Genomic DNA, 27,124 nt, shown 5'->3' with positions numbered 1-27,124 from the left:
GGTATAACCGCTGCACCGGAGATCTTCCAGCGACGCCTGCAGCATTTCCCGTCCCACGTCAAAGGTTCTGAGGGGTTCATGGATGATGTTCTGGTCCACGCCGCCACCGAAGCTGAACATGACCACCGGCTGGACACAACGTGCACGTGTAAACTGCTGGTATGTTAGCAGGTTACAACATAATCAAGAAGTACCACTCACCAAACTACTGGCTCACAATATAACATTTAGATTATTTCAGTTCCTGGACAAGAACAACCCAAACTGAAAAACATTCTCTTCTCTCTCGAAGTTTCCTCTCTCTCCCGCGCAGGCGCAAAAAGACAACCAAAGAAAAAGAGAGAAAAAAGAGAATATGACAGGATTAGAACCTGCGTGGGCATAATACCAAAAAGCGTGTACAGTCAGACCTCGCTTAACCGCACACATCTGTTTTCCACAAAAATATCCGGATAGGCGAGGGAACCGGATAACTGAACACACATACTGGATATGCATGTAGCATGTCAAAAGCAGTGGCATCGTACATACATGTAGACGGGTCCTATGCAGTGCAACTAGCGTGCACAGTATGTAAAACAAGCGAGAAAAGTGACAAGTGCATGCAACTGAGTGCTGTCCACATGCACCCAGCAGGTCAAGGACCTCATTTGCCTGTACAACTCCCTGATTCTAGCTTCTGCAAGGCACATGCAACCGGATACGACGAAGCTTTTTGTACACATTTCAACCAGTTTGTAACCAAAATCATGCACCGGTATGCGGATCGCGAGGTCCGGTTATGTTGTATGCATAACATATGCTGCATATCGGTAACCAGCGATTTTTTTCCGGATGGCGAGGGATCCGGATAAACGAGGACCGGGTAAGCGAGGTCTGACTGTAATCCGGATATGTACCAATCTCTCTAAACAACCATTATAAAACACAGTGAATAAACAGCATAAATAAACATGTCATACACGTTACACCTCCCCCTCCATTGAAGAGGCCATGCAGACATGGCCGTCAAGATTATGACAACCAGAGACAACAAGAGAACACATACTGAATAACAGCAAATAAAAGTTAAGTGGAATGCTCTCAATATCCAACGAGCATACCTTAGAGCATGCATAGTCAGCATTATTATCGAGCAATGACTGCAAAGAAGAATGGTGTGACGGACTAACATTGTCAAAGTTGAATAGTTGATGCGGAGCAGTAGAAGCATTTACCTGACCACAAATAGCCTCGGGTGCCTTAGCGTCCGGTTGTGGTTCCTCTTCAATGTCGATGTCGGTGTCAAACGTGCCAAGGACTGTACCCTTTCGGAGCGTCTTCGGCTGTGGCGAAAAATTCTGCAGCCGGATTGGTACTTGTCCTTCGCTGTCTTCATTTGTAGTGACACTTGTTTGCCACCAGCAACAACACATTGACGTGCGTACTTTGACCTGCTGGGTCACGTAGGATATAAATTCTGAATACTGTTGATGGCTTTCTCGATGAACGATGCCGATTATTCTGGATAAATATTACAGGCATGGATATAACTAGAAAGGTAAATATCTGATTTCTCTAAGTTTAAATTTCTCTTCTGGAAGTCATTTGATCAAAGCAAGCTGGGCACGATCGCACCAGGAGTCGTCAGGCGAAATAGCACGTCATAGTACATTCGAGATCAGCGGGAAGAAGATGACGACGTCCACTAATTTAGTATCTGTTCACACGACTCTGCTGTGTGTGTTACTCTGTGTGTCAGCTATGGCATCATCGCCTGTGGTTCCATGCCTAGCATATACGTCTGAACCATCCTGCAAAGTTTGAATGACGTAGGTTGAGTGATCGCTCCGCGAAACATACTTTTTGAAATTCTCTTCATAGTATATCTTCCACCATTGAAATTTCGAATTTCTTCGAATTTCTTGCTGAGAGGGGTGGCTTGCAACCTCGATATGGCTTGTTCCAGGCATGCTTTGGAGCCAACGCTTGTTGAAACAGTGGCGGGAAGCTGCCCTGCAACTGTTCCAACAGGAAATTAATCGATCCAAGAAAGCGCGAGTCCGCGAATCTCGGTTGAATATTGAGTATTTCAAGCCTTTTCACGACGAAGATGGAGTTCTTTTTGGAGATAGACGTCGTGGCAAAGGACATGGTGTCCGACTTCTGGCGTCTGGTGAAGCCCATAGCCAGCAATCGCATGTCATCTCGTACATTGAAATCAACATAATTGCGAATCGACCTTTTTTTCAGGATCACTTTTCAACGAGGACGAAGAAAAGTCGGCCGACCGAAGCCTAGAGGAAGAAAATCACCCTCTCCACTTCACCATCACGATACTGACATACATACGAGATGAAACAACTAAAAAATTCACAAGAAAACTGTACGACCATCATCGCGCTGACTTTGGTCTGACTTTGGTCTGAGAATTTCTATCACGATCAAAAATGTACGAGGAGCACTCAAAAATCAGCCACAGACGTACCTTTATCGCTCTCTACTCCTTTTTCAAGGCACAAAAGTCGACTCTCCACTTTCAAACCAGGAACCAGACATACCAGTGGTCCTTTTCAGCTGCTCCACGAGCGCAGGAAATGTTCACCAAGGGGCGCAGAGCAGCATCCATTCCAGAAAAATAGCTAAAATACGAGTGAGACTGCATGCCTGAGTACATGAGTACATGCAGAAAATAGTCAATTTCAGCGTTTCTGCTCCAAACAGCAACTAGCTTCGACTAGAAACAAAGATTACACCAAAGGATCAAACAACAACCATTTTCTGCAGTTTTTTTGCAGATGGCTTCCTTGTGCTTGGCCCAGCACGCCAAAAATCACACCTCGGAGGAGTACAAAAATTACAACTCTCAGATGTCCTTGATTGCTGGCCATGAGGGATCATTTATCCAGTCAGGTCAGCAGCCTAACCGTCGGTACGCTTGTGTTTGGATCCCGTTCTGCTCGAAGTGGTAGATCACAAACAATTAATTGATATCGCACAAATTGATCTCAGCATCGTGCGTACGGTATTTTATATTCAGAAAATCCCAAAGTGTCTCTGTGTGGCCGTCCTATGCCACGAGAAACTCCAATCAGGTTCCTATGTCCTCTGCCTTCATGATTGAATGTTCACTTCGTTTGAACAACGAACACAACAATCGAGGACGGCTTTGCAACGAAAAATACAGCTATACTGGAGCTGAAAAAAAGAAGAAAACAATGTGCTCAGGATGAGACTCGAGTACATGCATACTCTCCCAGCAGGTGAAACGCAAATTTTTGTGAAAAATTCGTGTCGCCGACTGACCAGTAATTTCGCCTGACGCCTTGAATCTTGAGTCACAACACGCTGGGTAGGATCACCTAGGTCTATGCAGCCTCTGCCAACAGTCCTGGAACCTCATCGGACTGGACAAAACGAACACCACGCTGTGCCAGCTCCTGTTTCATCCGTGACATTTCACCTGCCTCCACACCGGCGGCTGCATCCTCCACGAAGACTGTTCGAAAGCCGCGTCGCACAGCATCGTGAGCCGTCCAGCTCACGCAGACATCATAGGCCAACATGCTTTGTTGGCCAGCTGCTACACGATTCTGACGCTGAGCCATTATGACTACTCAAAACTGAAAATGAAAAAAAATTCTTACAAAATACTACAGGTCCACATCCCACCGCTGCCACCAAGTGTAAACTGCTGGTATGTTAGCAGGTTACAACATAATCAAGAAGTACCACTCACCAAACTACTGGCTCACAATATAACATTTAGATTAATTCAGTTCCTGGACAAGAACAACCCAAACTGAAAAACATTCTCTTCTCTCTCGAAGTTTCCTCTCTCTCGCGCGCAGGCGCAAAAAGACAACCAAAGAAAAAGAGAAAAAAAGAGAATATGACAGGATAAGAACCTGCGTGGGCATAATACCAAAAAGCGTGTAATCCGGATATGTACCAATCTCTCTAAACAACCATTATAAAACACAGTGAATAAACAGCATAAATAAACATGTCATGCATGTTACACACGGTCCTCGCCGACGCCAGCATCACTATAAATCCCAACAAACGCCACCTCAAGCAGTCATCAGTCAAATACCTGGGACACATCGTCAGCGTGTCCGGTGTGAAACCCGACCCCAGCAAAGTCTCCACCATTGAAGACCTCAAGGAGCCTACGAATGTTCCTGAGCTCCTCGATGCCTTCGGTCTCTTCACGTAGGTCGCCAGATTCATCCCAGAACTGGTTACGATCTCGGCGCCCCTCCGTCAGCTCCTGCACACGGACACTGATTGGCTCTGAGACTCCCCGCAGCAGGACGCATTCCGTCGGCTGAAAGAGCTCGTCGTTTCAGCCCCATGCTTAGTGCACTACGACCCCAAGCAACCCATAATGGTCAGTGCAGATGCCAGCAGCTACGGCATGGGTGGTGTTCTTCTGCAGAAGCACGATGGCGGCTGGCGCCCAGTAGCCTACGCCTCTCGTTCCCTGACCAAGACGGAACAAGGCTACGCGCAGATAGATAAAGAATGCCTCGCAGCTGTGTGGACGTACGAGAGGGTAGACCAGTACATCTTCAGCGCTCCCCAGTTCACCGTTCAGACGGATCACACGTCGCTAGTGCCACTGATTAACACCAGAGACCTGGACAAGGTTCCCATCCAATGCCAACGCACGCTGCTCCGCTTCCTCCGGCACGAAGTCCATGCCATACACGTTCCAGGCAAGGATCTGATGGTGGCCGACACGCTTTCACGGGCGCCAGAATCGGCATCAGTCTACAATGTTCTGCAAGACGACATCGGCATGGTTTTGTCAACTACTGCCGAGGATCTCACGAGTCCCTCCGTTCTCGCCGACTTACCCAAGGCTACGCCTGAAGATCCCGTGCTGTCCAGTATGATGCACTACGTCACCCATGGCTGGCCAGCTACTGTTCCTGACGACATCAAGCCGTTCCATCGTGAGCGAGGCCAATTGTCACACATGCAAGGTGTCCTGTGTCACGGCCCTTCGCCTGGTTGCTCCGTCCGTGCTACAGCCTGAGATACTTCAGAAGCTTCACGATGGTCACCAAGGTGCCACGAAGAGCAAAGCCCATGCCCGCTTCTCGCCGTGGTGGCCAGGTATCTCTGCCGACATTGAGGCTTACGTCGCTAAGTGCTTGCATCAAGCACCCGCCATCAATCTCCAGAGCCTCTCCAGACAACTCCGTTCCCCGAGCGTCCATGGCAGCGTATCGCATCGGATCTCTGCGACATCGATGGCCACCAGTTTCTGATCACCGTTGACCATTTCTCCCGTTACATTGATGTTGCTTGTCTCTCATCGACTACGTCTCGAGCCGTCATCATTCACCTGAAGAGCACATTTGCTGTCCATGGCTATCCTGACATCTTCGTCAGCGATAACGGGCCGCAGTTTTCTTCCGACGCCTTTGCCCAGTTCACGCCTTCATGCAGCGTCACGCATCGGACAAGCAGCCCGAAGCATCCTCAGAGCGACGACAAAGCAGAACGCACCCTGCAGACTGCCAAACGACTCATCCGTCTGCCGGGTCATCTACACCAGTCTCTCCTAGTATATCGCTCCACAGCCCTGGCCAATGGGTACTCGTCCGCCGAACTCTTGTAAGGCCACAGGCTCCGCACCAATCTTCCGTAACCACCTGATCTCCTGCAACCCTCCTGGACAGACATCGCCACTCTCCGGGCCAAGGAGCAGGAGGCTAAGCATCGCCAGGAAGATCACTTCAATCAACGGTTTGCAGCCAAGTCGCTCTCCCCTCTGCCACTGGGAGAGAAAGTGTGGGTCGACAACAAGCGCGAGGTTACGATGGTTGAGCAACTCACTGATCGGTCATACAACATCACCACTTCATCCGATCTTCTGCGCCGAAACCGTAGTGAAGTGAAGTTGCTGCAGCCAGTGACTCCTCCCGGACCGGTGCCAGCAGTACCACTTGCCACTTGTCCCAAGACTAGCCATCACAAATCAAGCTGTGGAGATTTTCATGTTCCTCTCCATACAGAGTCCACTCTACTGCACCGTGAACACAGATACCAAGGTGATTGGGGAGTGATCACTCATCCTGGCATTCATCACCCGTCCTGGTATTGATCACCTCAGTCTAATCCTCAGCTCTCTTCTTTACTCGAGCCATGCCACGTGGTAGCCTGGCCCAGTACAACGAGACTCTCTCGGTTTAGGCTAAGGCCTGTGGAGAATCCGTAAATACAAATGCAAATGCAAATACAAATACAAATGGCACCTGCAGCCAATCCCCACTCCACGTCACAGTTTTACGCTAGAAATCAAGACATAATATCCCCCCTAATTTTTTGTCCCCGGGGGCTTCATCAGGGAATATAACATTCCTTGATGCGACGTTTGACTGTGGCAGTGGCGGTGGCAAAAAATATTTAACCAATATTTTTAAAAGGAGCTACAATACAAGCCTATATAAAACGGAATCGTCCTCGGGTACAGGAAGTTGACCATAATAATATTGTATGATTGTGTGTGTGTGGGGGGGGGGGGGGTGCTACTCTGCAGTATACTGGCCTTTGCAGCTGACTAGCTTGAGGATGATTCTGTACGCCTTTCTCGTGCTTTCTCATACGCAGCAGCTGGAACATATGTCCAGGGTTGACTGCGGACAGCCACGTCACATTGTTTCAAGGGGGGAGGGGAGGGCACAGGCTGGTAGGAATAGAGAGGCGTATCACACTCTTAGTGTGGTCATGGTCATTCTGAGATTGTTCTTACAACAGGACCTACATCTGAGATTTTCACTGCACACTGTCCAACAATCCTGTTGTCTTGTCATGTGCATGTGCAGTCACCACATCCCTGGCATCGCCCAGACCACTTCCGACGCGCTACGAGATGGCAATTTTCAGTCCTGACTTTGCACGTAACACGAACCGGAGAGCGTTTATTGGTAGCTCTGGCGTCCTGCCCTTCAGTACGGAAATCAATGTCACCGCCACCTACTACGCGGTGAGAATGACAGAGATCAGTGAGTTTGGTGACTACAATACCAAACGTCTTCAATACCACACTGCCCTGGCTGTCGGTAAGTAGGATGGTTTGGTTAGTGTTAGGTCTCTGGTAGGGACACGCCGGTGCACCACCAGGCATGTTGGTCCTGCTTATGCAGATTTCACAGCTGTGTTAGCTGGTGATTGCCGGAGCAGCACTGACGGTTCGCGAGTTTGGTAAACGAAGCGTGCAGTTTGTCAGAATGTTTCATTTGCCTCTACAGTCAGACCTCGCTTAACCGCACACATCCGTTTTCCACGAAAATATCCGGATGGGCAAGGGAACCGGCTAACTGAACACACATACTGTATATGCATGTGGTACATCAAAACGGGCTTGTATAGCTGCTGGTAACGCGGACTTGCAAACTTTACTCTTTTTTTATCAAAAGGGGTGGCATCGTACATACATGCATACGGGTCCTATGCGGTACAACACGCGTGCACAATAATGTAAAACAAGCGAGAAAAATGACCAGTGCATGCAACTGAGTGCTATCCGCATGCATCCAGCAGGTCAAGGACCTCATTTGTTTGTACAACTCCCTAATTGTAGCTTCTGCAAGCCACGTGCAACCGGATACGGCGAAGCTTTTGAACACCCATTTCAACCCGTTTAAAAATAAGTTTGCAGGCAACCTGCCTACACTCAAGAGAGCACAGCATTTCACACAAATCCATTAGAAGTATCGTTTCAACATTCCGGTCTTCATGACCATCATCAGCAATGAGGTGGACATGGAAAAAACAGCAGTAAAACGAGGAAGCAGAGCGCGGTACCTAGTGAGAGAGCGCGTAGGAAAGTGCAAAGCATGTCGTGGCAGGTGCATTACTACATGTACATGACAACACAGACACAAACAGCGAGGAAAGTAGATATTACGCTACAGCAGTGATACAAGCACAACTCCAGTCTCACGCCTCCAGTGAGGTGTGTAGAACCCCGCGGCGCTCGCAGTATTATAACAGTGATACTGATGCGGGCAGAACGCACAGGTCATTATCATAACATCCCATGCATGATGCTGTAGGTAACTGAGTAAGAAAGATGATGTAGACCATGGTAGAATGTGGAAGGGCATACTCCGTAAGAGTGGTAGCCAAGGGGTACGTGAAGGTATGCACTACCCCTACACATGCGCCGAGTTTATCACCCAGAACGCATGCTAGAACTTAGAAGCTAATACTTTGGCCGCATAGGTGGAGTTACCAACCACACAAGCCGACCTGTTTGGGAGCTATAACGCGTTGTATTACCAGGAGATAGGCAACAATTGCCGCACACAATATGCAATATTCTGGTCCAATGCCAGAGCTAGTATTGCAAGCACCGCTGTGCGTTAGTATGGCCAATGCCGACACTAACTGGGGCAACAATTGCCCGGCGATAATTCAGACGTGTCAATACACGAGCATGCAGTAGGGATGCACTTGTGGGCGAATGTAGGCGCACTTGGCTCAATGCCGGCCTGACCCATGATCCCTACTGTTGAATCCAGACGTGTCAATACATAAGCATGCAGTAGAGATGCACTTGTGGGCGAATGTAGGCGCACTTAGCTCAATGCTGGCCTGACCCACAATCCCTACTGTTCTCCCTTATGGCTTAAAGGATGCACTTGTGAGCGAATATAGGCGCACTTGGCTCAATGCCGGCCTGACTCACGATCCTTACTGTTCTCCCAAAAATACAACATGACCCAAACAGGATTTATCGGCATTACTATTTACAGCAATTGATGCGAGCGCCGTCCAATGCAGCTGCCCATTAGCATAGTGGGCAATGCGCTCTAAGTACCGGATCTGGAACAACGCTGCTGGCACTGATCAGTCCCTGGGTGTGGCTTGCCCTGGCGCGGGGGCGACGAGCGTCCGGAGCGCTGCAGCAAAGCGTATGTCGTGCTGGAGCTGTCCGCCAGGCCCTGGTGGATGAAGTCCATGGTTGCGTCATCAACTGCTGAAGAGTGGACTGCGCTGGTTGTGTTGGCACTGCGTCGGAAGTTGGGCTGCGAGTCCGGAAGCGCCGACAACCTGAGCCAAACAGGATTTATCTGCATTACTATTACACTACAATTGATGTGAGTGCCGTCCAATGCGGCTGCCCATTAGCATAGTGGGCAATGCGCTCAACGTACCGGATCTGGAACAATGCTGCTGGCACTGATCAGTCACTGGGTATGGCTTGCCCTAGTGCAGAGCGACAAGCGTTCGGAGCGCCGCAGCGAAGCATATGTCGTGCTGGAGCTGTCCGCCAGGCCCTGGCGGATGAGGTCCATGGTTGCGTCATCAACTGCTGAAGGGTGGACTGCGCTGGTTGTGCCGGCACCGCTTCGGCAGTTGGGCTGCAAGTCCGGACGCGCTGACAACCTGACCCAAACAGGATTTATCTGCATTACTATCACACTGCAATTTATGTGAGTGCCGTCCAATGCGGCTGCCCATTAGCATAGTGGGCGATGTGCTCAAAGTACAGGATCTGGAACAATGCTGCCGGCACTGATCAGTCCCTGAGTGTGGCTTGCCCTGGCGCAGGGCGACAAGCGTTCGGAGTGCTGCAGCGAAGTGCATGCCATGCTGGAGCTGGCCGCCTGGCGGATGAGGTCCATGGTTGCGTCGTCAACTGCTGGAGGGTGGACTGCGCTGGTTGTGTCGGCACCACTTCGGCAGTTGGGATGCGAGTCCGGCAGCGCTGACAACCGGACCCAAACAGTATTTATCTGCATTACTATTACACTGCAATTGATGTGAGTGCCGTCCAATGCGGCTGGCCATTAGCATAGTGGGCAATGCACTCAAAGTACAGGATCTGGAACAATGCTGCCGGCACTGATCAGTCCCTGAGTGTGGTTTGCCCTGGCGCAGGGCGACAAGAGTTCGGAGCGCCGCAGCGAAGCGCATGTCATGCTGGAGCTGTCCGCCAGGCCCTGGCGGATGAGGTCCATGGTTGCGTCGTGAACTGCTGGAGGGTGGACTGTGCAGGGTGTGTCAGCACTGCGTTGGTAGATGGGCTGAGAGTCCGGAAGCGCTGTACTCGAAGACGAGTAAGAGACTTAGCAGGATCATTGCAGAGTCGCCGTTGGGCTGAGAGTCCACATCAGCCGGTCGGTTGAACAGAAGGGGGAGGATCTAAGGCCAAATGGTGGTGCCTTATCTACATGGTACGAATCTCCCCAAAAATGCCAAGGCCAGAATGAGGGGAAACAGGCCAACGCCGCCAGGCATACTTCGTGTCAGCTTTAGAGAGGAGAGCTCAGGGACTGTGTTGGGAAATGCAGTGTATTGCGCCGTCTACAGTGACATAATGTAGGGAGACCTCGTCAAAGGAAAGGCCGTCATTAATGCCAGAGCCGCTAGGAGCAGGTAGGTGCATGATGAGGCGCACACCACCAGACGTCTTGGGCACAATGCCAATGCCAGAGCATCGGATATTACGAAACGGGGGCGAAGTGATCGATCGTACTCGTACACAGCCTGTAGCCTAAATTTCCGAGCCATCTTCAAGATTATGGGCTGGTACGAAAACAGCTCTGGGGCCCTGGAGGGTGTGCTGCTGCGTAAGTTGCACGATACGTGGTCCAAGCGTCGAGCCAGGCGCCAATGTCCTCGACTCTCCTGGACTGGAGTGCCCGCTTTCAGGTGCCAGAACCACTGGGCCATAGGCGCTGTAGTGGTCAAGTTGTAAAACGCTGCGGCTGGTGTCCCGTTCGGACTGACTGGTCACTTGGCAATATGGAACCCAATCAGAGTCAACGACTGGCCAGTCACTACCTTATCATGAACGGGTTTTGGCACCGTAGCATAAAAGGTTTTCTTACCTGCGGCGGTTGAGGTGGCCGTGGCGACAGCCAAAGCAGGCAGAGCGCCCTGCCGTGCGTGGGAGAGCTCCCGCGCCGCACGAACGTTGCGCGAATTGCCGGGGCTTGGATCGGAGGCGCCGGCGTGTGGGTTGTGAGCACGGCTGGAGCTGCAGCCCGAGTTCAAAGGGCAGCGACATGGTTGATCGGATATTGATCAGAAACTGGCCGCGATCGTCAACGCAGCCAATACGACTATCAGCACTATCACCACTCAGAAAATAATGCCCACTGAAAGTGCATGCTCAACACGCATGCACACCCTCCAGGGCCCCAGAGCTGTTTTCGTACCAGCCCATAATCTTGAAGATGGCTCGGAAATTTAGCAAAGAGCGTTATGGCTGGACATCGCTCACTGACAGAGACATGGGTGATCGGATATTGATCAGAAACTGGCCGCGATTGTCAAACAATTTGACCGTCAGCGCAGCAAAGCAAAGAGCGTTTTGACTGGACATCGCTCACTGACAGAGACATGGTTGATCGGATATTGATCAGAAACTGGCCGCGATTGTCAAACAATTTGACCGTCACTGCGTCAGCGCAGCAAAGCAAGGAGCGTTTTGGCTGGACATCGCTCACTGACAGAGACATGGTTGATCGGATATTGATCAGAAACTGGCCGCGATAGTCAAACAATTTGACCGTCAGCTCAGCAAAGCGAAGAGCAAGAAACAACAGCATGGCGAATTGGAGTAATGCGCATGCTCCGCACAGTCCCGTGCGGAAACGCGGGAATTCGGAGTGCATGCATGTTATGCATGTACCAGTGTTGCTTATGGCAAGGATGTTGGTGTGTTGCTAACTCCACTTACCGTGCCATGCACGGAAACTTATACTTATAGCAGGTCCCAGCCCCTGTTGTTGTTGATTTCCGGGCCCTCCCTGATGTTGATGGCCTCTCGGATCCCCCTCTTGGGGCGGTCACGCTCAGAACCAAGAACTTGAACACCCAAGAAGGCTGTTTTCAACCAGTTTGTACACGAAATCATGCACCGGTATGCGGATCGCGAGATCCGGTTATGTTGCATGCATAACGTATGCTGCACATCGGTAACGAGCGATTTTCTTCCGGATGGCGGGGATCCGGATAAAAGAGGACCGGATAAGCGAGGTCTGACTGTATTAGTTTCAGGCCTAGTGTTTTTAATGTAATTTATAGACTCTGGGCCATTGATAATGTATTGACGTTGTCCTCGTCGTATCGTGGTGCATGTAACATTGCTTAAAGCAGTGAAAGCGTAATTCCGGCAAAACGGCGGCTGTCACGTTGTCGGTGGTAAATGGTCACCGCACCGTAGATGTGCGAGCTACGCCCCTTGGCAGAGTCCACCATGTGCTCATCATAGTCAGTGCTCGCGACTTGGTGGCCTTGGCAGTGAATGTGGCTTCCTCCATTGAACATCTATGTGGAGAACAGCTAACGTGAAACAGATGAATGCCGTAAAACTTCTCTGTGGAGAACAGCTATTGTGATGCTGATGAATGCCATGTCATGTTTGTTCCTACATAAGCCACTCTTCGAAGGGTTTACCCCTCAACATTTGCATTACAGCTAGACACCAAACTGTGAGAGTACGAAACGTCAAAACTCGATTTATAACAAAAGGCTTTCGCTAACACGAATTTGTACTCCTAGTTTGCCTCATGATCGTAGTAATACGTGAAACTCAGAGTTGGGACACAGCTTCCAATCTCTCTTGTGTACTCCTAGTTATACACGAGCACAGTATTGATGTCCGCGTTTTGCAATGTGTGTTTGCACGGCTTTTTCCTCAGGAAGACAATGTGCAGCATGCCTGCACCATCCCCATTACTACTTTCAGGAGTCATTATTAATGCTCCGTACACGTCGACTAAGTCTCTTAGGGTAAAGATTCAGGGGAACTTTGCAGTGCCCTGTGTGACTTGTATCTTAACCAGTAATGGTGTGCTTCTGGACCTGGCCGGGCTGTTCTTCTGTTCTGCTGCATTGCACATGCCCAGGTATCCCTTACAAACTTACACTGGTGCTTTGGATTGAGGGTGCCATCACCAGAGCTGAGTCACTGAGTCGAAATATGAGCAGGCTGTTCATCCGCCTGCCCGGCCTCACCGCGCTGGACTGGAGTGTGTACCAGTGGGTCCAGTATGAGATACGCCCATTCAATTTGTCACACTGGGCTAATTCTCTGCTGGAATCACATCAAAGCAATGTCACATGGATTCCAAGAAGTCTGCCCTTGAGAGATGGAGGCTATGAAATTCGAGTACGGGCTGCAGTAGGGTCTATGAGCAGTTTCTCGCCTACCTCCAGTGCGACAACTCTTTGGTCACCGCCGATTCCATTCTCAGTTCGCTCATCATATGGTATGTACTCTCACTGCTAAGTCCACTCCTCCCGCCAGCTGAGCCTTGCTGGGTGGGACCAGCTGTTTTCCTAGATAATATATGTCGGACTCAGTAGAGCGTGCAGCCCCTATATGATGCCCATCCCCTATATAGAGTCCATTGGTCCAAAATTCACTACAGGCCATGCGATAAGAAATCATGGTAGTTCTTACAAAATGTCCTGGCACTTCAATTGGTCAGACTTGCCTGATGATCGTAGTAATACGTGAAACTCAGAGTTGTGACAAAGCTTCCAATCTCTCTTGAGTTAACTAGCATATTTTCTTCAAGTGTTCTGAATTGGATCAGCTCGATCATGATGATGATGCCTTGATCGTGACATGGAATCTAGAGAGGCCAGCGTAGAGACTATGAGGAGAACAACGAGGCAGAGTATTGACGTTCCAGTGGTCGAGCCTGGTCGTCATGAATGCATATTTTGTGGCAAACTAAAATTAGGCAAAAAATACAAATATCAGAAAACATCCCTTTGCCAGTCAGAGAACGCCGCCCAGAATGTTTTAGATGCTGCTCATGCCAAGAATGACTGGGCAATAATAATCGCTGTTGGTGCGCTGTCCAGCTTGATAGCTCGGGAAGTGCATTACCACCGACAGTGTTAGCGCGATTGTATACGTGTATCCTGGAACTGGATCATGGTGAGGACCAGTCTCTTCCAGAGCGCAGCTCAGAGACGGCGGCCATTGACAGCGTCTTGGACGATGTGAAAACGAAGTTGTTTGATCATTGCTCCCTTCTCTCAACACACCATCTGTGTACATTGTTCACCGAATGCATGGAAAGCAACAGTGTAATGTGCACAGGTGTCCGCAGCGATAAAATCAAACGTCTCGTCGCGAACCACTTTGGCGAAGCAATGCTTTTCGTTCGACCGCTCAAGGTTAATGCGCCGGAGCTGGTATATGCCTCAAGTGCCCTTCCGAGTTTGATAAGACTGCTTGGAGAACTCGCCACTGGCATTGGTGATGATGTAGCAACTGGCGCTGAGTATATGCGCTGCGACTGCGGGACACCAGACAATGATCTGGTGACTATATTTCACGCAGCACAGATAGTGAAGCGGGATATAGTCGAACACAAGTGTGGGTGGAGCAACCGCTTCAGGAAGCCACCTCAGCCAGGCAAGACATGTTGTTTCACAGCATCGCTGTACAATGTACTGGCCTTGATCATCGATGATAACAGCCGTGACATAGGTAGATACGATCAAGTGCTGGATGGTCTGAGTGCGGATGTGAAGCGCCGCGTGGCTTCTGTGGCACAGGACATAGTTTTCTCTGCGACTGGCCATCGCACAGTGAAGCATACTATGTTGTCCATGGCTCTACACCACATGAGCAGGAGCAGGAGGACGATCGATATCCTGAACCGCCTTGGCCACTGCATGTCATACTGCCAGGTCCTGGAAGCAGAGACGGCAATGGCAGAACACATCGCGAGGGAGCAATCCCACCCGTCCGCTCCTACTCCCAGCATCGACAAGGAGCAACCGTTCTTCTTCGTCTGGGATAATAATGACCTTAATGAGGAAACTCTGAGCGGAATGGAGACAACGCATTGCACCAACGGCATTGTCGTGCAACCCAATGCACTCCCACAGACAACGCAATCAGAAGCACCGTTGGTCCTCTCCGCAAAGCACAAGAGGGCAACGTCCATTCCATCTCTTCCGCTCCAAGAGTTCTCAGCGGGAAGGGGCTATCCAGGATCAATCCCAAATAGTGATTCGGACCTTGTGCCGAATCCAATTGTTGCAGCAGAGCCCAGACACTTGGACTTCATTTGGACACTGGCTCGTTCCTCCCTCGATGGAGACCTGTTCTTGCGCCCGCGGAATGCCTACTCTGCCAATGCAGTCACGAAGGATCAGCAAATTCCTGGCTGGACAGCCTTCAATGCTCTTTCCAGCAAAGCCAGTGTACCTCTGCTTGCCACAATCACATACTGTCCAGTCATCAACTCCTCTCCCACGGCAATGGCAACAGTGTATGCTGTCCTGACGCGATCGGTAGAGATGGCGAAGCAAGCACACCTCCTGTTCACCATCGTGGTCTTTGACCAAGCCATCTATGCGAAAGCAGTGGACATTGTTCTGTAGAGGGACGTTGAGCTTCGAAGTGTTGTTCTGAGAATGGGAGCATTCCATATTGCGTCAACGCTTCTGTCCATTATTGGTCGAAGATTCCGCGATGCCGGCCTTCTGGATATCGTCGTAGAGGAACAGGTCGGAGGTTCTGCTAGTGCCAGTGCTGCTCTGGATGGCAGGCATTACAACCGTGGTGTTCGCATGCACAAGCTCGTTGCTGAGGCTCTTGAGCGTTTGCGGTGGCAAGCCTATGTCCAGTCGCTTGAATCGGTACAGGAGTCCAACAGCTTGAAGGATGCATTCATCGAGCTTCAAGGCTGCATCAATGGTGACAATGTATCCCGCATCCTGCAAAGCGACACGCTTTCTGCTCTCTACTCCAGCTACATGGAATACTGCAAGCAGCAGCAGAAGACCTCAGCGATGTTCAAGTTCTGGTGTAGCTATATTGAGCTTGTTTTGCTCCTTCAGCGCTTGATCCGCTCCAGCAGAGTTGGCGACTGGCCACTTCATCTGTCATGCCTACTGGAGATAATACCATGGTGTTTCGAATACGATAGGCATAACTATGCCAGATACCTCGGCCTCTACTGGCTGTAGATGATGAAGCTGCCATCCACACATCCAGAAGCATCAGAATTCCTGCAGTCTGGTGGCTTTTCAGTGCAACAGCCCAGCAATGCATTCGCAAAGGTGGCTGCAGACATCGCGATAGAGCAGTCTATCAACAGATCCTCCAAGACGACTGGCGGCATCATTGGCATAAGCCGCAGTGCATCTCGGTTTGAAGTTGTTACTGACCACCGCTCGCTCATCCCTATTCTGAACTCCTGCTATTAGGATCAGATAGAGAATCACCGGCTGCTGCAGCTCGTCCTGAAACTTCGGACCTATCAGCTCGACGCAACGTGGCGGAAAGGCACGGATCATGCTTTCCCTGATGCTCTGTCCCGCCATCCAGTCAGCGACCCCTGCCCTGACGACGAACTGGGTGAGAGTACTGCCTCTCAGGGCGCTGCTATTCGCACGTGCACGCTCGATACGTCTGGTGGCCTGAAGTACCACGAGCTCCGCTCCGCCGCCCAGGCCGACACTGACTACCAGTGCCTAGTCCAGTATATTGTGTCTGGCTTCCCTGCTAAGAGGTCCGTCATGCCTGAGTCACTCCAGCCGTACTGGAACAGCCACGAGCACCTCTCTATTGACAGTGGTTTAGTGATGAAAGGACCTCGTCTCCTGATTCCCGTCGCTCTCCGGCAGCGTGGCCTGTCTGATCTACTCGCATTCTGTCAAGGATTGATGCGCACAAAGTCCCGTGCCCGGCAGATTGTTTTCTGGCCACGATTGTCAGCCGACATCGAGCATGTTGTCCGTAGTTGTGACAAATGCCGCCTGCACAGCGTTTCACAACCGAAGGAGCCACTCCGTGTGGATGATCGTGCTCCAAGCCTGCCATTCCAGCATTGCAGCGCCAACTTGTTTGAGTATGAAGGCCTGCAGTATCTGGTGTACGTGGACCGCCTAACCAGCTGGCCCTGCGTTGCCAAGCTCGGACGCACTGCCTCCTCTGCAGACGTCATTCGGTCTCTTCGCCGCTGGTTTCCTGACATTGGTGTCCCCGAGGTACTTACCAGTGATGATGGCCCTCAGTTCCAGTCCCATGTATTCGCCAAGTTCTGTGATACCTGGGACATTCGTCACGCTTAATCCCCCCCCCATCATCTGCAGTCGAATGGGCTTGCCGAGAATGCTGTGAAAGCAATGAAGTCGCTGATTTACAAAACCACTAGCAATGGCGATCTCGACGTGGATTCCTTTTAACGTGGATTCCTTTTAACGTGCGTTCCTTGAGTGGAGGAATACGCCGAACGCCACTGGTCAGAGTCCAGCCCAAGCTCCTTACGGGCCGGCCTCTGTCGTCTTTTGTGTTTGCCCACTCCAGTGTAACTATGCTGTTACTATACCGTTGCTATGTCGACCCACCGTCAAAAATTAATTTTGCACTTTTGCTCACAAATTTAAACTAGCTCTACATCCTCCTCATCTTAACGTGTATAACTGGTTCCGAATCACAGATGGCTCCCAGACAAGATGCTCTGTTGCCCTCCTCTTGGCTAAAACGTCCTCCCTTGTACGCTCTCCACTCTTTGTTGCTTACTCTGCTTGGCTTGCGCTGCCCGCTATTACGCGCAATGCCAGTACCCTGGACGCATTTAAATCTGCTCACTAGATTCACCATCACCTGTCCCTCCCATGCTTCTCCGTCTTGACCATTACTTTTCTTCTTTTATTCACCATGGTTGGTTAACACCCACATCTTCCATACTGGCTGATTTTCTTCTCATGCCATGAGGTGTTGTCTATAATAATAATAATGGTTACGGACGTGAAACAATTTCTTCCGCTTTTTATGCCCCCGCATCCTGAATCTAAAGGAAATAACGTGATTTTTAGGGAGTGCTAGGTGTCATGGTCAGGTTTTAAGTGTCAATTTGTTGTGCACTGGAAGTGGGAACAGGTGTGAATATTTATGGGGCCTGGCTACTGGACTATAGGGGATTACGCGGGTGGATGAAGCTGATCAAAACTGAGCGGACTCCTGGACTCTGTATAGGGGATTTTGGACCAATGGACTCTATCTAGGGTGCTGGACATCATAATTATAGTGCATGGACTTTAAACTGAGCCCGGCAACATATAAATCTGCGCTAATCCCTAGAGGCGGGCGCTTAGCTCGGCTATCAACGCTGAAACTCCAGCTGCTGTCATGTGCATTAGAATGAGGTCAGTTTTGCTGTCTTCTAAATGATGGTCATCTATAAGAGGACCCATAAGCGACGTCAAAGCCAAGGGCCATATCAGAGCTAAAAGCCTGCCTTTTTCGTAATTTTACTGCTCTGTGACGATGCATTAACGAGAGAACTTGGAAGCTCAGGGCCCTACGCTATGCCTTTTTGCCTTGTTGACCCTGACCTCGCATACATACTAATTCTTCCAAGTAAATTAGTTGCTTCACGTTATGATCTTGCATTTGAAAGCCCTATTTGAATATTGCGGCCAGCTGTACATGTATGTGGCCAGCTGTGTTTGATGGTACGGTACGGTACGGGACAGATACGGGATAGCGCCAGGCGTGACACAAACAAACACCAAATTAAAGCCGTGTGGACCCTGGCTAGCGCCAGACGTTACTGAAGTAACGTCTTCTGCATAGCTATACTGCTCTGTGACGATGCATTAACCCTTTAAAGGGGAAGTTAAGGCAAAAATTAAAATTTCACCAGTTGTAGTCTTCGGGGTGCTGAGTCGAATGGTCGTGGTCCGAGGAAGCTGAGACGCTCCCTTCCTACTTGAATCCCAATCGAACTCGCGCACTTCCACCGAAACTGGGTGACTGCGCCCTACTAGATGGGGATTTGTATGCAAAATGTCACTAAAAGCGCCATTTCGTTCTTATAAAAGCACGGATGACCGCGATTGGCCCATATGTTGTAGTCTTTTGGACGCTGAGTCGACTGGTTTTGGTACGAAAAGGCTGCGATGCAGCGTTCCTCCTTTATTCCCAATCGAACATGGTTGAACAAGCGGTCACGTGCTCCTGGGTGCCCAAATCACCTGGTCACCTCGCCAGCAGGCGACAACTTTCACACCAAGGTTCAACTCGAGTTCAACTCGAGTGACAGGACTGCACCCAAAAAAGGTCAAACAGGCTAGTAAGTTGTACCATGCAGGCACGGTGACCAGGTGACTGGCGTACGCAGGAGCACGTGACCGCTTGTTCAACCATGTTCGATTGGGAATAAAGGAGGAACGCTGCATCGCAGCCTTTTCGTACCAAAACCAGTCGACTCAGCGTCCAAAAGACTACAACATATGGGCCAATCGCCAGGGGCGTACATAGGGCGGTTCCCGGGATGCCCGGGAACCAGTAAAAAAACTTCGATATGGGTACGGAGAGGTTTTAGGTCTAGGCCCAGCGCTCGCAGTACAGTAGTGCAAGTGCATGCAGTGCATGACTGGATCCATGGAGTCCGCCTGACGGTCCGAGGACGGTGACTGTAGCCCAGGTGTGAAAGTGATAACAGCCTATTGAACTGGGTTCAACAAAATCTCTAGGTACATCGCCGGATTCCTCGATCTCAGAATCAAATTTTCCTTTGCAGTTTGTTTTGACAAAGTTGGTCGTGTTTTGGACGATGCTTTCGCTTTATGGAAAAGAAAAATGAAGCGTCGACATCCAGAGGGCCAGAGCTCTATTCAGAGCTATTTTAAGCAGCAGGCAAAGCATGTAGCCAGTGCTAGTGGCGAAGGTCAAGCTATAGATGAGAATGCAGACGCACCTGACTTGCAAGCGAAGTCTGCATGCAACGAGCAGCGCTGAGGAAGAAATTGTCGGCGAAGCTGTAGAGCGACCGTTGTTGGAAGCTGCTAGATCATCCAAAACCTACTTCAGTGACATGGGAGTGTGTTGGAAGGGATATTCTGAACGTCGACGTCCACAGTGGAATCCAGTTCCCAGAAAATTGCCGGACACAGAAAAGATTTCCGTCATCGATAATCATTGTGCGCCACCGAAGGCGAAGGATTTCATTTCCTGTGCGTGTCCAGACGAATGGCAAACAGCGTCACTTTCAACTATCTTTGTTATTAGAGGAGTTACCCTGGGTAGTCTTTTGACCAGCGTGCAATGGTGGCTTCTGCTTGCCCTGTGTGATGTTTGCTACAGATGATTCGAAACTTAGGCAGCTTTCAAAACTGCATGCAATCGTCATGCTCAACAAAACATCCATAAAACGTAAAAATCTAAAATGCGTAGCAATGACATCTTCCAGCAGCTTGTGGATGTTAATTTCACCCAGTCTGAGGAGAGTATGCAGAAACTCCGTGGGATACGAAAAACAGCACTTCAATTGTGAAGAATGTTGGTCCATCAGTTGGCATGGGAACCACTCCTGGAGGCGAGCGGCGTACGCCCCTGAATCGCGGTCATCCGTGCTTTTATAAGAACGAAATGGCGCTTTTAGTGACATTTTGCATACAAATCCCCATCTAGTAGGGCGCAGTCACCCAGTTTCGGTGGAAGTGCGCGAGTTCGATTGGGATTCAGGTAGGAAGGGAGCGTCTCAGCTTCCTCGGACCACGACCATTCGACTCAGCACCCCGAAACCTACAACTGGTGAAATTTTATTTTTTGCCTTAACTTCCCCTTTAAGAGCCGCCCCATACTTGAATGCGTCGTAAACGACGCATTCAAATGCAAAACTTCAAAAGATCGTAACTCAGTCCAATCTCGCTCAAATCCAGTGATTGAAATATCCAGGGCGAAGAGAAAACTCTCACCTGTCGGGAGAAACAATCCGCGAAGCGCTGCGAGCAACGGTTCCTGAGATAAATCACTCGTAAGTTGAGCCGCGATCGCGGCAATTTCAAAAGCGCGCAGTGCGACTTTAGTATTGAGAATTTTGAGACTGTTCGTCACGCTGGTTTACTCGAATTTGCACGGGTTTCACTGTTGATATTGTCAAGAGTACACAGCGAAAAAATTGGAACTCCACGATCGAATAAAATGAAATATCTGGAGCGGGGCGCAATTGGACGCATTTGGGGCATTTTTCGTGCTGTCGCTGCGATCTAGCGCTGGATAGACGGTGTGCTGGCTATCATGATCGACCTCATTCTCTTCCTCTCGCAGAGACCTTTCCAGGAAGCCCTAGATTGTGAGGATTGAGTGAGTAGAACTGAAGCTATGATCCAAGGAACACGAAAAATTGCAGAATTTTGAAATTTTCCTGTGGCTCTTAAAGGGTTAATAAAGGGTCTTTAATTTCCGCATGGTGCAAATCCGTAGCCTACAGAAATGTGCATGGTACTGGCCTCCATTATAGTTTGATCAGTAAACGTTTCCCTTGTCCACAGTTAGATGAACCCAACAAAAAGCCAAGATTTCACTCACTACAGGCCCGAAACAGGGCTCTTCCAAACCCTTTAATAGAAGGGTCTGCTCAGAAGGTCTTCCGATAAGGCACACTGATTGTGACGCCGTGATGCATTCCATATGTCGCATGTTACATACTAATAGGTTTACTACTCGCTGTGCCTTGCACGTCACCGCGACGTACTTGGACTAGGCATGCCTTTACCGTGTGATGCGTCGTATGCACCACGTGGCTGCTGTTATTTGAATTTATTTGAATCTCTCATGCTTATCTTTCTGGATACAACCTATTTATTTTCCATTCTGTTCTGGCGGTTTTTCGGTCTTGCCAAGACGTTGTCAGCCAGTCAGTTTTGCTTGTTAGAAAAGTAATGAAAGTTGATGAACACCTCTGAAACTCACTCTCCTATTCGGCCTCACTTCCAGGGTCCATAACCTATCGATAAGAGTGACATTCATGATAAGGACACAGCGCTCAATTGCCTCAATCTTCTCTGCACATAACCTTCGACTCAGCAAAATGTTTAGAGTATGCATTAGAGTGTGTGATTTAAAATTGTTAAAATATAGAAAAATCTTTGTCTAATAATTGCTTTTTGGTTATTATCTTTCCTTGTTTATAATAATGATATGACAATGTCCTTCTGCAGAAGAAATATGGGTGTCGTTGCCAGAAGCCATTGCCGAAATAGCTGAAGGACTTTCCGGGTTCAGGATTGTCTTTTCTCAGTTCAATGATGCCTCCAGGACACTTGAAACGGTGCAAACGTTCCACCTTCCATCAGCTGCAGCATTTCCTCACAACATCACTGTCCACTCCGCTTTGCCTCACTGGTTTGTGACCATAAGAGTGGATGTGCGCGATGCATCCGACTTCTGGAGAACGGTTTCATTGGACAAGAGAGAGCATTACATCCCGGGTGAGTGCTGGAGTGGGTCGTCATGGTTTCAATTGTTGTTGGGTCCAGTTCGATTTACACTGTCCGACTTGGGGAGCACCTGAAAACTGTAGGCGTGCTTATAGTACTAGTAACACTGCCTGGTCTTGATTCAGGCCCTCTTCAGACTAGATACAAAACAGCCTATAAGTCACATTTACATAGAAGTTTCCAAGACAACTACAAGAATCTGGCGGGAAGCCTAAAAAGCTGCCCAATCCTTTCGGGCTGTTGGGAACCCTTGTACAAGGCAACTTTCCTGCATTTATCGTACTTTCACAAGGCAGTCGTAAAAATGTGCAAACTTTGTACGACTGCCGGCTGCTTTCGTACAGCCCAGGCCCCTTGCGCAATTGTGTAGGGTCAAAGGTTGCCTGTATGTTGCATGTATAATGTGTAGTCTGAATGCAGGCGTGGAAAATGTTGCCTTTTAGGTTTTATGTAATTTTGTACTGGATGTTCTATGTACGTAGTCTGTAGAGGGCCTAAGAGTCACGCCCGCTGCACCCACTATTTCAAAGCACACCCTTGTTTTTTACCCTTTCCTTCAAAGCCAAAGTAGGCAGTGGAACCTCTTTGCAAGCCATCAATATTCAACTCACAACGTTGACACACCATTCAAATGGCGGTGCCCTGTTCCTCTATAGCCAAGCGAATTTTAGACCTAGCGAGGCCTTTTAAAATGCTTGCAGATGCCGGCATGAATGTACCACCAGTAACATCCCCGGGAGAGCAATTTCTTCCTGACATAAAATGAAGTGTACTTGGTATATTTGTACCTGTATGTGTGTTTGGCATGTGTGTGCGTATGCGCCGTGTGTGCATGTATGTGTGTTTGGCATGTGTGTGCGTATGCGCCGTGTGTGCATGTATGTCTGAAGTGGCAAGTCACATGTAGAAGATGCATGGTGCTGGCTGCACAGAGCAGCTCTTTTCTCCTGACTTGTATTGTGATGCTATCCATTGTGTTTCTTCTCTCACTTCCCTGCTCTCCCTGTCCTTGACAGCGGATGTCTTTAAGCCAACCTTCCCGGTGTGGCCGAATGGCGTGCAGTCAATAGTCGCAGTCAACACCACGTTCAACAGCACTCAGTTCAACATCTCCCTTCCCAGTGCCCAGCCAGCAGACATCGCTCAATACTCAAACCTATCCATCGAGGGCAGGATTGAAGGCAGTGGTGATGTGTATGAGGTATATCAAGTCCTGCAAACAAATTCGTCCAACCGGCCGTCATTTGTTGTTCTTGATCGTCTGTTCACGCGTAATTCCTATGAAATACGCATACGTGGCTGCAGCGCAAACAGCACATATACCGGCTACAGTGAGCCCCTGGTGGTCACCTTTCCGCTAAGTACGTTTGTAGCTGGATAGAAGTATACTTTTTTTCCTTTGCTGTGCTTCTGTGAGTCTTCGCTGCCATAACATACTCATATCAATATTCATCCGGCAGCTTGCAATGGAAGCATGAAATTTGCTGAGTTTACCCAGGTAGGAGGGAAGGAGGGGGAGGGAGGGAGGAAGGGTGGGAGGTAGGGAGAGAGGGAGGGAGGGTGAGAGAGAGAGAGAGAGAGAGAGAGAGAGAGGGGGGGGGGGAAGGGGGAGGGAAAGGGGAGGGAGAGGGAGAGGAAGGGAGGAAGAAACAGGAAGAGAGGGGGAGAGTTACAGGGAGGGATTGCGAGAGACAGGCAGAGTGATAGAGAAGGCGTAGTTATTAGAGGGTTTTACAATTTGTGCACAACGGGCAGCCAGAATGCATTGGATACATCAGATTATCCAGTTTGGGGATCAGACTCGGAATGCCGTTATGAGCCATCCACTTTTTGCATGTGGAGCGTTCGTTTTATTGCTTGCTACGCCACTCTATTCTTACAATACTTAGTCGTTGACAGTGTACCAAGTCCAGCTTGAAGGGAAAGTACAGCCTAAAATCCTAATCATTACAACTGGCCATCTTCTGCATGCCGCGTCAAATGGTGTTAGTCTGAGGAAGCTGCAGAGTTCTGTTCATGTGATACTGGTATTGCCAGTTTATTTTGCATGTGATTGTCAGTTTATTTTGCGTGCCCTCACCGAGATGGGAGTAGTGTGCCCCGCTGGATAGGAAGTTATACTCAAATTTCACTGGAAGCTGTTATGTTCGGTAGACAAGAGACAAGTAGTTTATTAGTTATAATACACCAAGTAGAAAAATTGAGAAAATTCAATCTGTAAACGGCAGGGAAGACTCTCAAAGAGATGCGTGCGTGCCTACACAGTAGAGCTAAAGGTGTACGACATTACGACATAACATAACAGGAGCGTCGTTTTGGATTCGCCGGGTGTAAGCGGCCGTCGTGAGTTCCCTCGAGAAGGGACACAATAATAATTTATAGGGGTCAAACGGGTGTACCGGGCACCCGGGTACCCGCCCGTTAAAAAAGGTGATCCTATCGTATTCCAAGACTCAAAAATTTAAATAGGAGTGCGGATACTCTTTTCCTTTTTCCTGTGCATTCCCGCTTTCGACTTTATCAGGCAGGAGCAGGCTGAAAGACAGACTTGACAGTTGTTCTCTCCACTCTAGTACAAGTAAAAATCCTCGTACTGGAGGTTTTTGATTGTGATGTGAGAAAATGCAAGACTTGAAACTCGTTCGAGGTGGCAGCTGAGTACTAGTAACTAGAACGTTACGATGGTTCTCCGACATCGAACCTGCCACAGTACTTGATGAACTAGTGTCACCAGGCTGAGTGACCAGTCGGAGTGTCACACACGGTGATGTCCGTAGGTGGTAGCTACATGTATGATACTAGTTTGTTCCTTCAATCGACGAGCTGAAAAGTAGTTCGAAATATTGCATACAAGATTACGGATTTGTGAAGATTCATTTCACGAGTTCAACAAGCTAGCACTAGCAGCTAGCTGGCCAGCAGCGCATCAGCTGTGTCAGGCACCCCAGCTAGCTATGGGTGCGAACATCTTCTGAATGCAACGCCTTGCATGGCTTGAATCACATCGATCTGCAGTTGATTTGCGTACATGTATCAAAATACATGTAGCTTGTAGGACCATCTACATGTACGATTGTAAGTTACTGCCTGTGAAGTTATGTACATGGGCAAATGCACGGATGACATTCATTTGGAACCTTCATTGCCATAATAATATTATGATACACGAATCAATTGCGAATCATAATGTATCAAAATACAACCTGAGAATATACCAATTTAAATCATGATTTATGTGAGAAATGCACAAAAAAATAATATGGCTGCTAAAGGGTACCCGTTAACCCGCCCGTTAAGAAAATTACCCGTTCGTTAGTTAAAGGTTCACCCGTTTGACCCCTAATAATTTACTTTTTTGCTTTGTAACCTGCGTCTTACAGAAGTGTGGACTTTAAAATATGACACTTTCAGATCATGCAGTCCTCTGAGGGGGGGGGGGGGGGGATGAGGGCAATGGTATTGATCCGAGGAGACTACATATTATTCAGTTGGTACGCCGAATCAAACGTGGACTCTAGCTATTACTTATGTGCACCCACCGAAGACTTTAGTAAAAGGCTGATTTTTTGCTTCTGTGCTCTGTGCATCCATCTCTGTCACTTAGTCACATTTAAGGTGCTTTTGAAACAAGCCGATCCGGTTGCTGCTTTGTATGTGGTGGAAATCCACAAGCGGGATCTGAACAGTTCGAACTTCACTGTAGCCCAGAAACCAGGCGGCTACCAGGAGAGCGACTTCCCTGTCTTTGTACCCACCTCCTACCGCAGTGGACAGTTCTGGGTGCACGTGTATCGTTTTGGACTGGCTGGGTTCAGGAATACAATCAGCTTGGTTCACACTCTCTTTTCCGAGCCAAGTAAGTCTTTACCCTGCTGAGATATCTTAGTTCTTGAGCATACCTCTCCCCCCCCCCCCCTTAACACACACACACATACTTTTCTTTCTTTTATTTTCTTCTTCCACTGGCATAACTGACTACTAGCATGTGGCCCCACGGGGGACAGACCAGGAGGCATGTTGACCACATCGCGGGACAGACCAGGAGGCATGTTGACCACATCACGGGGCAGACCAGGAGGCATGTTGACCACATCGCGGGACAGACCAGGAGGCATGTTGACCACATCACGGGGCAGACCAGGAGGCATGTTGACCACATCGCGGGACAGACCAGGAGGCATGTTCACCACATCACGGGGCAGACCAGGAGGCATGTTGACCACATCCGGCAAGATTATGCGTAGATGTACATGCTGCTTGATACGTGCACTTCGGTGTTAAAGGGTTCTACTGACATATCGGCTACCACAATTCCGGCACTCAAATCGGTAAACCGAATGACTGACGAGATGGGATGGACTTCGCCACCAATCCCAGATCCCACAACTGCACATGCAGCACCCATTCAAAACGGCAGACGGTCCAGGCATGGACCAGCACCTATAACAACTCTATCTGACCTTTATCAACACGCAATACTTCCCTTGCAACATTGCCCTCTGCCACTACTGCCCCTCTACTGAGAGATATTCTCAGCCTATCACCTATTGCACCACTAAAACCGAATAGGTTTGGGCATTTGTCTTCTCCCCTAGGCCCTGGCCCCCGCCACACAGTAACACAAACTCTTTAATGTGTGTCTCCATTCTTATATTAACAACAAACGACGAGGGCACAGGAGGAGAAAGGAAACGCAATACTAAAACAAAAGGACGAAGGGAGAAGAAACGAAGAAATGACAAAGAACAAGCAGTAATAAAGGGGAGACAAATCGTGCCGACCATCAGGGACCAACACATACAGAACACATGACCAAGACCAAGACAACCAGACCACGGACGAATCACGCATGACGCTCACTCCCAGACCAAACTAGCACTGCGCATGTACAGCATTCACTTGACAGTCA

The 27,124-nt window shown here is 49.3% G+C and overlaps 1 protein-coding gene across 1 annotated transcript in view; it reads left to right on the top strand.

Annotated features, from left to right (window-relative positions):
- Window positions 1-27,124, top strand: part of LOC135816594 (uncharacterized) — a 230,806-nt gene that overhangs the window by 137,482 nt on the left and 66,200 nt on the right. Inside the window, exons 18-22 of the mRNA XM_065329777.1 lie at window positions 6,819-7,055; window positions 12,861-13,223; window positions 21,937-22,206; window positions 23,232-23,576; window positions 25,820-26,071. Coding sequence (XP_065185849.1) covers window positions 6,819-7,055; window positions 12,861-13,223; window positions 21,937-22,206; window positions 23,232-23,576; window positions 25,820-26,071 — 1,467 coding nt within the window. The remainder of the gene's footprint in view (window positions 1-6,818; window positions 7,056-12,860; window positions 13,224-21,936; window positions 22,207-23,231; window positions 23,577-25,819; window positions 26,072-27,124) is intronic.

Source organism: Sycon ciliatum, chromosome 1 (genome assembly GCF_964019385.1).
Source record: "Sycon ciliatum chromosome 1, ocSycCili1.1, whole genome shotgun sequence".
NCBI classification, from domain to species: domain Eukaryota; kingdom Metazoa; phylum Porifera; class Calcarea; order Leucosolenida; family Sycettidae; genus Sycon; species Sycon ciliatum.
This window is presented reverse-complemented; position numbering and strand designations above follow the sequence as displayed.